A 12,335-nucleotide genomic window follows, 5' to 3' on the forward strand; every position below is an offset into this window, starting at 1 on the left:
ACCAACCTCCCTTCCATTGACTCCATCTACACTTCACGCTGCCTTGATAAGGCCACCAGCATAATCAAGGATAAGTCTCACCCTGGCCACTCCCTCTTCTCCCCTCTCCCATCAGGCAAGAGGTACAGAAGTGTGAAAACGCACACCTCTAGTTTCAGGGACAGTTTCTTTCCAGCTGTTATCAGGCAACTGAACATTCTATCACCAACTAGAGAGCGGTCCTGACCTCCCATCTACCTCATTGGAGATCTTTAGACTATCTTTAATCAGACTTTACTGGACTATCTCTTGTATTAAACGTTATTCCCTGTATTTTCCTGTACGCTGTGGACGGCTTGGTTGTAACCATGTATAGTCTTTCCGCTGTGTCGGAAGGAACTGCAGATGCTGGTTTAAACCGAAGATAGACACAAAATGCTGGAGTAACTCAGCGGGACAGGCAGCATCTCAGGAGATAAGGAAAGGGCGACGTTTCGGGTCGAGACCCTTCTTCAGACACACGTTGACAGGATAGCACGTGACAAAAAGCTTTTCACTGTACCTCGGTACACGTGACCAATAATAAATTTAAACCTAAACTCTTTTTGCTTTTTCATACTCGGGGCTGCACCATGATGTTTCACGATGGTTTATAAGAGGAAAGGAAAACATAGAGCAGTCTTTACTGAGGCACAAGCAAGCAAACCAACACAGTCACTGCTCCCTAGTTAGCCTTTAGAATGGACACAATGCAGGTGGAAATTTAGCTAGTCACCGGAGAGCAGTAATTAGGTGACAACTCATGGGGCACTGTTCTGGGCACCTGTGAGATGGAGGCAAGACGTGGGGATTTTCAGGATTAATGCGTTACTTGCATTGTATTCTTAAAGGGACAGCCCATCCGAAGAGCATCCTCAGCAGAACTTACTATTAGTTGGGCCCCATATCTGAGGAAGGATGTGCAGGCGTTGGAGAGGGTCCAGAGGGGATTTACGCAAATAATCCCGGGAAGGACTGGGTTGACGTACGAGTTGCGTTTGATCGCTCTGGCCCTGTGCACGCTGGAGTTTAGAAGTCTGAAGAAGGCTCCTGAACCGAACCGTCACCTATCCATGTTCTCCGGAGATGCTGCCTGACCCGCTGAGCTACTCCAGCACTCTCTGTGTCTTTTTTTTGTAAGCCAGCACCTGCAGTTCCATGTATCTCATGTACAATAGTTAGTGAGCAGTGGGAAATACCAGAGTACATTTATAGACAATAGACAATAGGCGCAGGAGTAGGCCATTCGGCCCTTCGAGCCAGCACCGCCATTCAATGTGATCATGGCTGATCATCCACAATCAGTACCCCGTTCCTGCCTTCTCCCCATATCCCTCTGACTCCGCTATCTTTAAGTGTTACTAGACCAAGTTGGTCCCGTCCCCTCAACGAGAGGTTGCGGGGGGGGGGGGAGAGAGAAGGGGAAGGGAGAGAGGATGGGGGAGAGAGGATGGGGGGAGAGAGGAGAGGGGGAGAGAGGGGGGTGGAGGGAGAGAGATGAGGGGTGGAGGAGAGGGGAGAGAGGGGGGGAGTGGGAGAGAGGCCCAGGGGAGTGGGTGAGAGGCCCAGGGGAGTGGGAGAGAGGGCAGAGGCACAGAGAGATGGTGTCGCAGGGCAGGGCTGGTTCCCGAACGCAATACTCCCTCACTCCAGCTCCAGGATCAGCTCCAGCCCAGGTCGAATATGCAGCAGTGCATCCCCACCACACGCTGACCCGAGGATCCCGAGCGAGGGGGGATGCGGCCCGCGACCTAAGGACTGCAAGTTCAGCGGCTTTAGTGCAGGGCCCGACTTGCTTATTCTTTCTGCGTCTATTGTGTAATGGGGGGGAGGAGGGAGAGGTGGAAGGGTGGGGGGGTGACGTCACTCTCAGTGAGAGGAAGACGGCAGCAAGCAGACCCATTGTGACTTCATCAGTGAAAGACAGTCGTCTTTATTTCAAACTTGTGTCCGACTTTTGAACATTTTCAGTAATAACTCATGAAATAAAGCATGACATTTTCAGATAAGTCGATTTTGGAATCCACGGGAAAAATCTCTACCGGAATATGTAAAAATTTACCGTTACCGCGTTGTTTTTTCACGAAGACGTGATTACACACAAACACACACACACACAAATAAATACACATCCAAGATCAGAGTTTTATAAGTATAGAGATAGTGTTTCAGTGCAGACAAAATAAAGTACACAAAGTCATGGAGTGATACAGCGTGGAAACAGACCCTTTGGCCCAACTTGCCCACACCGGCCAACATCGGGGGGGTCAGGCAGTATCTGTCTGCAGAAGGGTCCCGACCCGAAACATCGCCTGTCCATTCCCTCTGCAGATGTTGTCTGACCTGCTCAGTTACTTTTCTTTAGACTATGGTTAGACTATACACTAGACTTAGGTTGGTTTTGGGGATACAGCATGGAACACAGCCCTTTCGACCCACAGAGTCCGCGCACACCAGCGATCACCCCGTACACCCGCACTGTCCTGCACACATTAGGGACAATTTACAATTTGACAGAAGCCAACTACCCTACAAAGTTGTATGTCTTTGGAGTGCGGGAGGAAACCGGAGCACCTGGAGAAAACCCACGACGTCACAGGGAGAACGTACAAACTCCGTACAGACAGCACCCGAGGACAGGATGGAAGCCGGGTCTCTGGCGCTGTGAGGCAGCAACTCTACCGCTGCGCCACTGTGTCGCCCGTGGTGTGAATGATAAGTTGTAGTGTTCTGTGATCCTGTGCTGTAGAAATGCTGGACACCACGTCACCCTTCACCTCTTAGAGTGGAGACGAGGAGGAATCTCTTTAGTCAGAGGGTGGTAAATTCATCACCACAGACGGCTGTGGAGGCCAAGTCAATGGACGTTTTTAATTCAATTCAGTTCAGCTTATTGTCACAGTGAAAAGCTTTTGTTGCGTGCTAACCAGTCAGGGAGAGATTTCAGGGCGGAGATTGACAAATTGTTGGTGAGTAAGGGCGTCAGGGGTTATGGGGAGAAGGCAGGAAAATGGGGTTGAGAGGGAAAGATAGATGAGTCACGGTTGAATGATGGGCCGAATGGCCTAATTCTGCTCCTAGAACATATGGATTTATGAACCCCCTGTCCCAGGATCAGTTGTGCAGTGCTGGTTAAAGGCAGGCAGCTCTGAAGGTCATTCTCCATCTCGGGCGCCATCATTCAAGCTTGGTCACGCTTGTCAAATTAAAATCAGCACTTTGACGTTTAACAAACTGTAAATCATCGGCGACAGGATGGTAGGCCTGGTTTTATTTTAGGAAGGGGGAATTTGCATATATACAGCTTCTATCACTATCTTGGGACATCCCAAAGAGCTTTACAGGCAATTAAGTACTTTTTGAAGTGTTACCGCTATTGTGAATGCAACAGCGTGTTGTCAAATACCGCCTGATAAATGTCCCAACAAAAATCTTTGGTACAATTTACTGTGTTGTAGGATATTATAAATGAAGTTGTAGCTTGTAGTGACCCAAAAGACCACACTGCACTTTCGTTGAAGAAGGATCTTGAACCTATCCATGTTCTCCAGAGTTGCTGCCTGCCCTGCTGAGTTACTCCAGCACTTTGTGTCAATCTTTGATTATATACCAACATCTGCAGTTCCTTCCTACACGACCTACAAACATTTTTGTGTCCATCTAAAAACCTGCACGTCTTTGGAGTGTGGGAGGAAACCGGAGCACCCGGAGATAATCCTAATCGGTCATCGGGAGAATGTGCAAACTCCGTACAGACAGCACCCGTCAGGATCGAACCCGGGTCTCTGGCGTTGTGAGCCGGCAACTCTACCGCTACGCCACTGATTATTATAATAAAAAAACATTTTATTGCATGTGTGGGTAGGAACTGCAGATGCTGGTTTACACCGAAGATAGACGCAAAAAACTGGAGTAACTCAGCGTGTCAGGCAGCATCTCTGGAGAGAAGGAATAGGTGACAATTCGGGTCGAGACCCTTCATCAGACTGAGAGTCAGGGGAGAGGGAAACGAGAGATGTGAAAAGGTAACAGTGAACAAATGAATGAAAGCAGTGCAAAAGGACAAACTGAAGCCTGGTTGTGTTGAGCAAATGTGGAATCTGAATTGGCTACACCCCAGAAGGTGGAAAAACCTGTTCTTCACTCACTCTGCATCAAAAGCAAAAAAGGTCCTCGGGTAAGGGCTGGAGTTGGGTGGGAGGGCAGGTTTGATCGGAGTGCGTTGGAACTCCCACCAGAACATGGATTATTAACTTTCTAAGATGAATATTGCACCACAAAATGATTCACTGGTCGTGTCTACACCTTATGCTTGAATAATGCATCAAACACTGCAACACCTAATGCGTGGATGTTTGCTGGAAATATCTTTACACATCCCGTACAACTGCTAGCTTAATATCAGAGCTGGGTTCAACTATTAATTTCCTATCATCACACATGTTAATCCCCCCGGCCATTAAGATGCGTGCAGTGATACGTTTAACTCTCTCTGGGTCCACCCTGCCAGGGGTGAGCGTTGATATTTCTCTATAATTTGGAAATAAACCCTGATTCTTTACACTGGAAGGCTAAATGATCTTATGATCGCCATGGTAACACTGCGGAACCACACGCAGCCCTGTGTTTGGGCGGTGAGCATACATATCTCAAATGGACATGCAAATCTCAGCTGTGGTAAACACAGCCAAACCACACTCCTATGTTTGAACCAGGCAGCAAATGAACGATCTATCCAAATCACCAAAATTTGCATCTTTATAGCATGATGAACGTGGTTACGTGTCCGTCAGAAAATGCCAAATAAGTTCTGACGGCGAGTCTCTGCAGGATTTAAAGCATTTATAATAGGTGTTGCCGTCTCCTCAGGGAAATGTTGGAGGATATCCGAATGCTTCTGTTGGGAGGGTGGAGATGGAGATGGAGATGGAGCTAGAGAGAGAGAGAGTACTTTGCATCTGTATTCACCAAGGAGAAGGACATGGAGGACAGTGAGATCAGTGTGGAGAATACTAATAAGCCAGGGCAGTTTGTGATCAAGCAAGAGCTAGTATGGGGCCTCTTGAAGAGCATTGAGGCAGATAAATCGCCAGAGCCGATGGATTTAATCTCAGGTGAATGAGGGAGGCAAAAGAGAAGATTGCAGGGGCCTTGACAAGGGCAAGCTTTTGGAGGACTGGAGAATAGCCATTGTTCTTCCTTTGTCTCACAAGTATCATAAGTTCTAGGAACAGAATTAGGCCATTCGGCCCATCAAGTCTACTCCGCCATTCAATCGTGGCTGATCTATCTTAGCCTCTCAACCCCATTCTCCTGCCTTTGCCCCATAACCCCTGACACCCGTACTAATCAAGAGTTTTTAGAAGGGATGTGGAGAAATTCCAAGAAATGATAGGCAGTCGAGCCTCACGTCAGTGGTAGGGAAGTAATTTGAGAACATTCTTAGTCTCAGGTTAATTTATTGCCACGTGACCCGTGGTACAGTGAAAAGCTTTTTGTTGCGTGATATCCAGTCAGCAGAAAGACAATACACGATTACAATCGAGCAATTTACAGTGTATAGATATAGTAAGAATAAGGGATAAGGAAATAACGCTTAGTATAAGGTAAAGCCTGCAAAGTCTGATCAAGGATAGTCCGAGGGCCATCAAAGAGGCAGATTGTAATTCAGCACTGCTCTCTGGTTGTGATAGGATGGTTCTGTTCCCTGAATACGGCTGGAAGAAACCGTCCCTGAATCTGGAGGTGTGCGTTTTCACACTTCTATACCTCTTGCCTGATGGGAGAGGGGTGAAGAAGGGGTGGATTATCTTCACAATAGCATTTACTCCCATTTAGAAGGAAATGTGTTCATTTTGGGTCAGTCAGCATGGCTTTGTCCATGGTGGTTCATGTCTTACAAACTTAATTGAGTTTTTTTTTTGAGGATGTAACTAAGGTGATTAATGAGGGGAAGGCAGTGGATATTGTCCACATGGATTTTAATATTCCGTTTGATAAACTATGGAGCGAAGGAATAGGTGACGTTTCGGGTCTACACCCGAAACGTCACCTATTCCTTCGCTCCATAGATGGTGCCTCACCTGCTGAGTTTCTCCAGCATTTTTGTCTACCTTCGATTTTTCCAGCATCTGCAGATCTTTCTTAAACGTTTGATAAACTACCTCATTGTGGGCTCATCTTGGACATTAAGATGCATGGGAACCTCAGTGACTTGGTCCTTTTGATGTAGAACTGGCTTAGCCATAGAAGGACAAGAGGGTTGCGATGGAAGGGTGTCATCCTACATCGAGGGCTGTGACCAGTGGAATTCTACAGGGATCTGTGCTGGGGCCTCCTCTGTTATAAATGACTTGGACGTAAAAGAGCAAAGAGGAACAAAGAGGCCCTTCTGCAGTTGTACAGGGCCCTAGCGAGACCACACCTAGAGTATTGTGTGCAGTTTTGGTCTCCCAATTTGAGGAAGGACATTCTTGCTATTGAGGGAGTGCAGCATAGGTTCACCAGGTTAATTCCAGGGATGGTGGGACTGTCATATGTTGATAGAATGGAGCGGCTGGGCTTGTATACGCTGGAATTCAGAAGGATGAGAGGCAACGTTATTGAAACATATAAGATTATTAAGAGTTTGGACACGCTAGAGGCAGGAAACATGTTCCCGATGTTGAGAGAGTCCAGAACCAGGGGCCACAGTTTAAGAATAAGGGGTAAGCCATTTTGAAAGGAGATGAGGAAAAAATCGTTTTCACACAGAGAGTTGTGAGTCTGTGGAATTGTCTGCCTCAGAGGGCGGTGGAGGCCGGTTCACCGGATGCTTTCAAGAGAGTGTTAGATAGAGCTCTTAAAGATAGCGGAGTCAGAGGATATGGAGAGAGGCAGAAACGGGGTATTGATTGTGGATGATCAGCCATGATCACATTGAATGGCAGCACTTGCTCGAGGGGCCGAATGGCCTACTCCTGCACCTATTGTCTATTGAACTTACACCTTTGCCACTCAAGAGACACACATCCTAAAAACACACCCTTTTCGATGAAGGATTCCTTTCGGGAATTTTTCCTTTGGTCTCCAGTTGTTTCGGCAGCAGTCTCTTTCTTTTCCTGCCTGGTGGTTGGAGGAATTTTAACTGAAGGATTACAAACGCTGCTGTTCAAAGTCCGGGGCCTAGCTTATTTTATTTTTATAACAACATAAAAGAGCCAATGATCTCAGCCAAGAAGTATTTGACCACTCCTCTGATAAGATATTGATCCCGGACATTGGGAGCTAAGATGGGAATGATTCACATCATTCCAAGCTAAATATTTTTCCAGCGACATCACCTACAGACTGAGGACCAGAGGTTTAGTTTAGTTTAGAATTACAGCGCGGAAACAGGCCCTTCGGCCCACCGAGTCCGCACCGACCAGCGATCACCCCGCACACTAACGTTATCCTACACCCACTAGATTCAGATTCAGATTCAATTTTAATTGTCATTGTCAGTGTACAGTACAGAGACAACGAAATGCATTTAGCATCTCCCTTGAAGAGCGACATAGCAAACGATTTGAGAAAAGTTACACATACACCAAGCCAATTAACCTACGTACCTGCACGTCTTTTGAGTGTGGGAGGAAACCGAAGATCCCAGAGGAAACCCACCCGGTCACGGGGAGAACGTACAAACTCCGTACAGACAGCACCCGTGGTCGGGATCGAACCCGGGTCACTGGCTCTGTAGGGGCTGTAAGGCAGCAATTCTACTGTTGCGCCACTGTGCTGTCCTTATTTTACCGTCATTGAAACATCCAACAAATGTGTAGATGCTGGTGTAATGTGGGAAATACAGTTAATTTGCAGATACCAATGTCCCGTAAAAAAAAAGCAACGTGAAACGATGACAAAATGGACACACAAGAGACGTCAAATGCTGGGCTTGTACACTCTGGAGTGTGGAAGGATGGGAGGAGCTCTTATTGAAACATATTAGATTGTTAAGGGTTTGGACACGCTAGAGGCAGGAAACATGTTCCCGATGTTGGGGGAGTCCAGAACCAGGGACCACAGTTTAAGAAGAAGGGGTAAGCCATTTAAATCGGAGATGAGGAAACACTTTTTCTAACAGAGAGTTGTGAGTCTGTGGAATTCTCTGCTTCAGAGGGCGGTGGAGGCCGGTTCTCTGGATACTTTCAAGAGAGAGCTAGATAGGGCTCTTAAAGGTAGCAAAGTCAGGGGATATGAGAAGAAGGCACGAACGGGGTATTGATTGTGGATGATCAGCCATGATCGCATTGAATGACGGTGCTGGCTTGCAGGGCCAAATGGCCTTCTCCTGCACTTATTGTCTTTTGTCTATTGTCTAAGAACTTAGCTGGTCAGGCAGCATCTGTGAAGGGAATGGACAGGAGACATTTCAGATCAGGAACCTGCTTCAGATGACTGTACATTCTCTCCACAGGCGCTGCCTGACCCGCTGTGTTATTCCAACATTAAGTGTGAAATGATATCTGATGAAAGGCATGAAGTGCTGGAGTAACTCAGCGGCTTAGGCATCTCTGAGGAACAACATCCCTTGCTCCGTCCACAGTGTCATAGTGTGGAAACAGGCCCTTCGGCCCAACTCGCCCATGCCGATCAACATGTCCCAGCCACACTAGTCCCACCTGCATGCGTTTGGCCCATATCCCTCTAAACCAGTCCCATCCATACACCTGTCTAAATGTTTCTTAAACGTTGCAACAATGCCAGCCTCAACTACCTCCACAAGCAGCTTGTTCCATATACCCACCACCCTTTGTGCGAAACGTTACCCCTCAGGTTCCTATTAAATCTTTTCCCCCTCACCTTAAACCTAAGTACTCTGGTTCTCGATTCCCTTACTCTGGGCAATAGACTCTCATAAGATCATGTGATAGGAGTAGAATTGGGCCATTTGGCCCATCAAATCAACTCCGCCATTCAATCATGGCTGATCTATCTCTCCCTCCTAACCCCATTCTCCTGCCTTCTCCCCATAACCTCTGACACCCGATCTATTTACCCGATCTATTCCAGTTTTTTTCCTTTTGGCCTGGGAACTATAGGTCAATAGTCCGACCCTGAAATGTCGCTGATCTATTTCCTTCCACAGGTGCTGCCTGACCTGTTGAGTTCTTCCAGCACGTTTTGCGTTTTGCTCATGGTTTATAGTCCTTGGAAGGCAGAACTCGGCAAGGCAATCACTCTGCACGATGGGATGTGTTGCTGCTTAGAGTTATAGTCATAGAGTGATGCAGTGTGGAATCAGGCCCTTCGGCCCAACTTGCCCACACCGATCAACATGTCCCAGCTACACCAGTCCCACCTGTCCTATCCATGCACCTGTCTAACTGTTTCTTAAACGTTGGGATAGTCCCGGCCTCAACTACCTCCTTTGGCAGCTTGTTCTCTGCCTCAAAGGGCAGTGGAGACCAGTTCTCTGGATCCTTTCAAGAGAGAGCTAGATAGAGCTCTTAAAGATAGCGGAGTCAGGGGATACGGGGAGAAGGCAGGAACGGGGTACTGATTGGGGATGATCAGCCATGATCACATTGAATGGCGGTGCTGGCTCACCCACCACCCTTTTTGTGTGAAAAAGTTACCCCTCAGATTCCTATTAAGTTTTTTCCCCTTCACCTTGAACCCATGTCCTCTGGTCCTCGATTCCCCTACTCTGGGCAAGAGACTGTGTGCATCTTCCCGATCTATTCCTCTCATGATTTTGTACACTTCGTAGAAAGACAACGATTCCCGAGGGTCACCCGTTGCTCTTGTTACTGTACCTGTTCTCTGTGTTTCAAGAGCAACACAGGTAATGGGTTAATTAGAGTTCTCGCTGTCTTTGCAGCTCACTGCAAAATCAAAGGGGACCAAGCCAGGTGGTAGAGTGAATAGTAAATACCTTTGCCACTCAGAGGACACCTGGATGTTCGACAATTTTCCTTCTCTCCGGGGCTAATTATAAACCACGGGGGAAAATGCAGCAAGAGTCTAACTGAAGCCAATTGAATAACTGAGAAAGCACGGGAGCGCAAAGCCAGCGCAATAAGATTTAGGTTTGGAGATACAGCACGGAAACAGGCCCTTCGACCCACCGAGTCTGCGCAGGCCAGCGATCCCCGCACACCAACACTATCCTACACACACTAGAGACAATTTACAATTTTACTGAAACCAATTAACCTACAAACTTTGTACATCTTTGGAGTGTGGGTGGAGCACCCGGCGAAAAGCCACGAAGGTCACGGGGAGAACGTACAAACTCCGTACAGACAGCACCCGTAGTCTGGATTGAATCTGGCGCAACTCTACCGCTGCTCCACTGGTTTACACCAAAGATAGACACAATAGACAATAGACAATAGGTGCAGGAATAGGCCATTCGGCCCTTTCTAGCCAGCACCGCCATTCAATGTGATCATGGCTGATCATCCCCGTTCCTGCCTTCTCCCCATATCCTCTGACTCCGCTATCTTTAAGAGCCCTATCTAGCTCTCTCTTGAAAGTATCCAGAGAACCGGCCTCCACCGCCCTCTGAGGCAGAAAATTCCACAGACTCACCACTCTCTGTGTGAAAATGCTGGAGTAACTCAGCGGGTCAGGCAGCATCTCTGGAGGAAAAGAATAGGTGACATTTCAGGTCGAGTCCCTTTGGGGTTCTGGTCAAGACTGGGTTTATTATTGTCATGTGCACCGAGGTACAGTGAAAAGCTTTGTTTCGCATGCTATCCAAACAGATCAGACAATAGATCCAAACAGAGGAGAAAGCAGGAAAATGTGGTTGTGAGGGAAAGATAGATCAGCCATGGTGGAGTAGACATGATGGGCTGAATTGCCTCATTCTGCTTCTGCGACTAATGAACTTACAAAATCAGACCTTCCATCTACCTCATTGGGCATCTTTGAGTTTGAGCAGAGTTGAGTTTGAGTTTAGTTTATTGACACGTGTACCGAGGTACAGTGAAAAGCATTTGTTGCGTGCTATCCAGTCGGCAGAAAGACAATAGACAATAGACAATAGGTGCAGGAGTAGGCCATTTGGCCCTTCGAGCCAGCACTGACATTCAATGTGATCATGGCTGATCTTCCACAATCAGTACCCCGTTCCTGCCTTCTCCCCATAGCCCCTGACTCCGCTATTTTTAAGAGCTCTATCTAGCTCTCTCTTGAAAGCATCCAGAGAATCTGCCTCCACCGCCCTCTGAGGCAGAGAATTCAACAGACTCACCACTTTTTGTTAGAAAAAGTATTTCCTCATCTCCGTTCTAAATGGCTTACTCCTTATTCTTAAACTGTGGCCCCTGGTTCTGGACTCCCCCAACATCGGGAACATATTTTCTGCCTCTAGTGTCCAAGCCCTTAACAATCTTAGACAAGGCATGATTTTCTCCGAGATAGTGGGATTTCTCCGAGATCTTCGGTTTCCTCCCACACTCCAAAGACGTACAGGTTTCTAGGTTAATTGGCTTGGTAAATGTAAAAAATTGTCCCTGGTGGGTGTAGGATGGTGTTAATGTGCGGGGAGGGGATCGCTGGTCGGCGCTGTATCTCGAAACTAAAACAAATAAATAAATAAATAAAATATTACAATCGAGACATCCACAGTGTACAGATACATGACAAAGGGAATAACGTGAATAAAGTTTAGTGCAAGATAAAGTAAGTAAAGTCCGATCAAAGATAGCAGTTCAGGACTGCTCTCTGGTTGTTGGTTGGATGGTTCTGTTGCTGGGAACAATCTTTAAGTGGACTTTAGACAGACACAAAATGCTGGAGTAACTCAGCGGGAATGGCAGCATCTCTGGAGAGAAGTAATGGGTGACGTTTCGGGTCGAGACCCTTCTTCAGACTGGTTAGGGATAAGGGAAACGAGAGAGAAATAGACCAAGATGTAGAGAGATAAAAAACAATGAATGAAAGATATGCAAAAAGGTAACAATGATAAAGGAAACAAAAACATAGAAACATAGAAGATAGGTGCAGGAGTAGGCCATTCAGCCCTTCAAGCCAGCACCGCCATTCAATATGACTATGGCTGATCATTTAAAATCAGTACCCTTTTCATGCTTCGTCACCTATTCCTTCGCTCCATAGATGCTGCCTCAGCCGCTGAGTTTCTCCAGCATTTTTGTCCACCTGCAGTTCTTTGTTTCTACTAACTACTGTCATAGGCTCCTTTCAAACAATGTAGAACAGTTCAGCACAGGAACAGGCCCTTCGGCCCACAATCTTAGTGCCAGCCACGTTGCCAATTCAGCCTATGTTTGGTCATAGAAACATAGAAAATAGGTGCCCGAGCCTGCACCGCCATTCAATAT

General features: G+C 47.0%; 1 protein-coding gene across 4 annotated transcripts in view; it reads right to left on the reverse strand.

Annotated features, from left to right (window-relative positions):
• The window catches only part of efcab11 (EF-hand calcium binding domain 11), an 88,082-nt gene that overhangs the window by 41,940 nt on the left and 33,807 nt on the right, over window positions 1-12,335 (reverse strand). Inside the window, exon 6 of one of the 4 annotated variants that reach the window (XM_055640213.1) lies at window positions 7,578-8,386. The exons of the other annotated variants lie outside the window; for them this stretch is intronic. Within the exon in view, the coding sequence (XP_055496188.1) occupies window positions 8,368-8,386 (19 nt within the window). The 3' untranslated portion in view covers window positions 7,578-8,367. Of the gene's footprint in view, window positions 1-7,577; window positions 8,387-12,335 lie in introns of those variants that run through there. 4 annotated transcript variants of the gene reach the window in all.

Source organism: Leucoraja erinacea, chromosome 9 (assembly GCF_028641065.1).
Source record: "Leucoraja erinacea ecotype New England chromosome 9, Leri_hhj_1, whole genome shotgun sequence".
NCBI classification, from domain to species: domain Eukaryota; kingdom Metazoa; phylum Chordata; class Chondrichthyes; order Rajiformes; family Rajidae; genus Leucoraja; species Leucoraja erinaceus.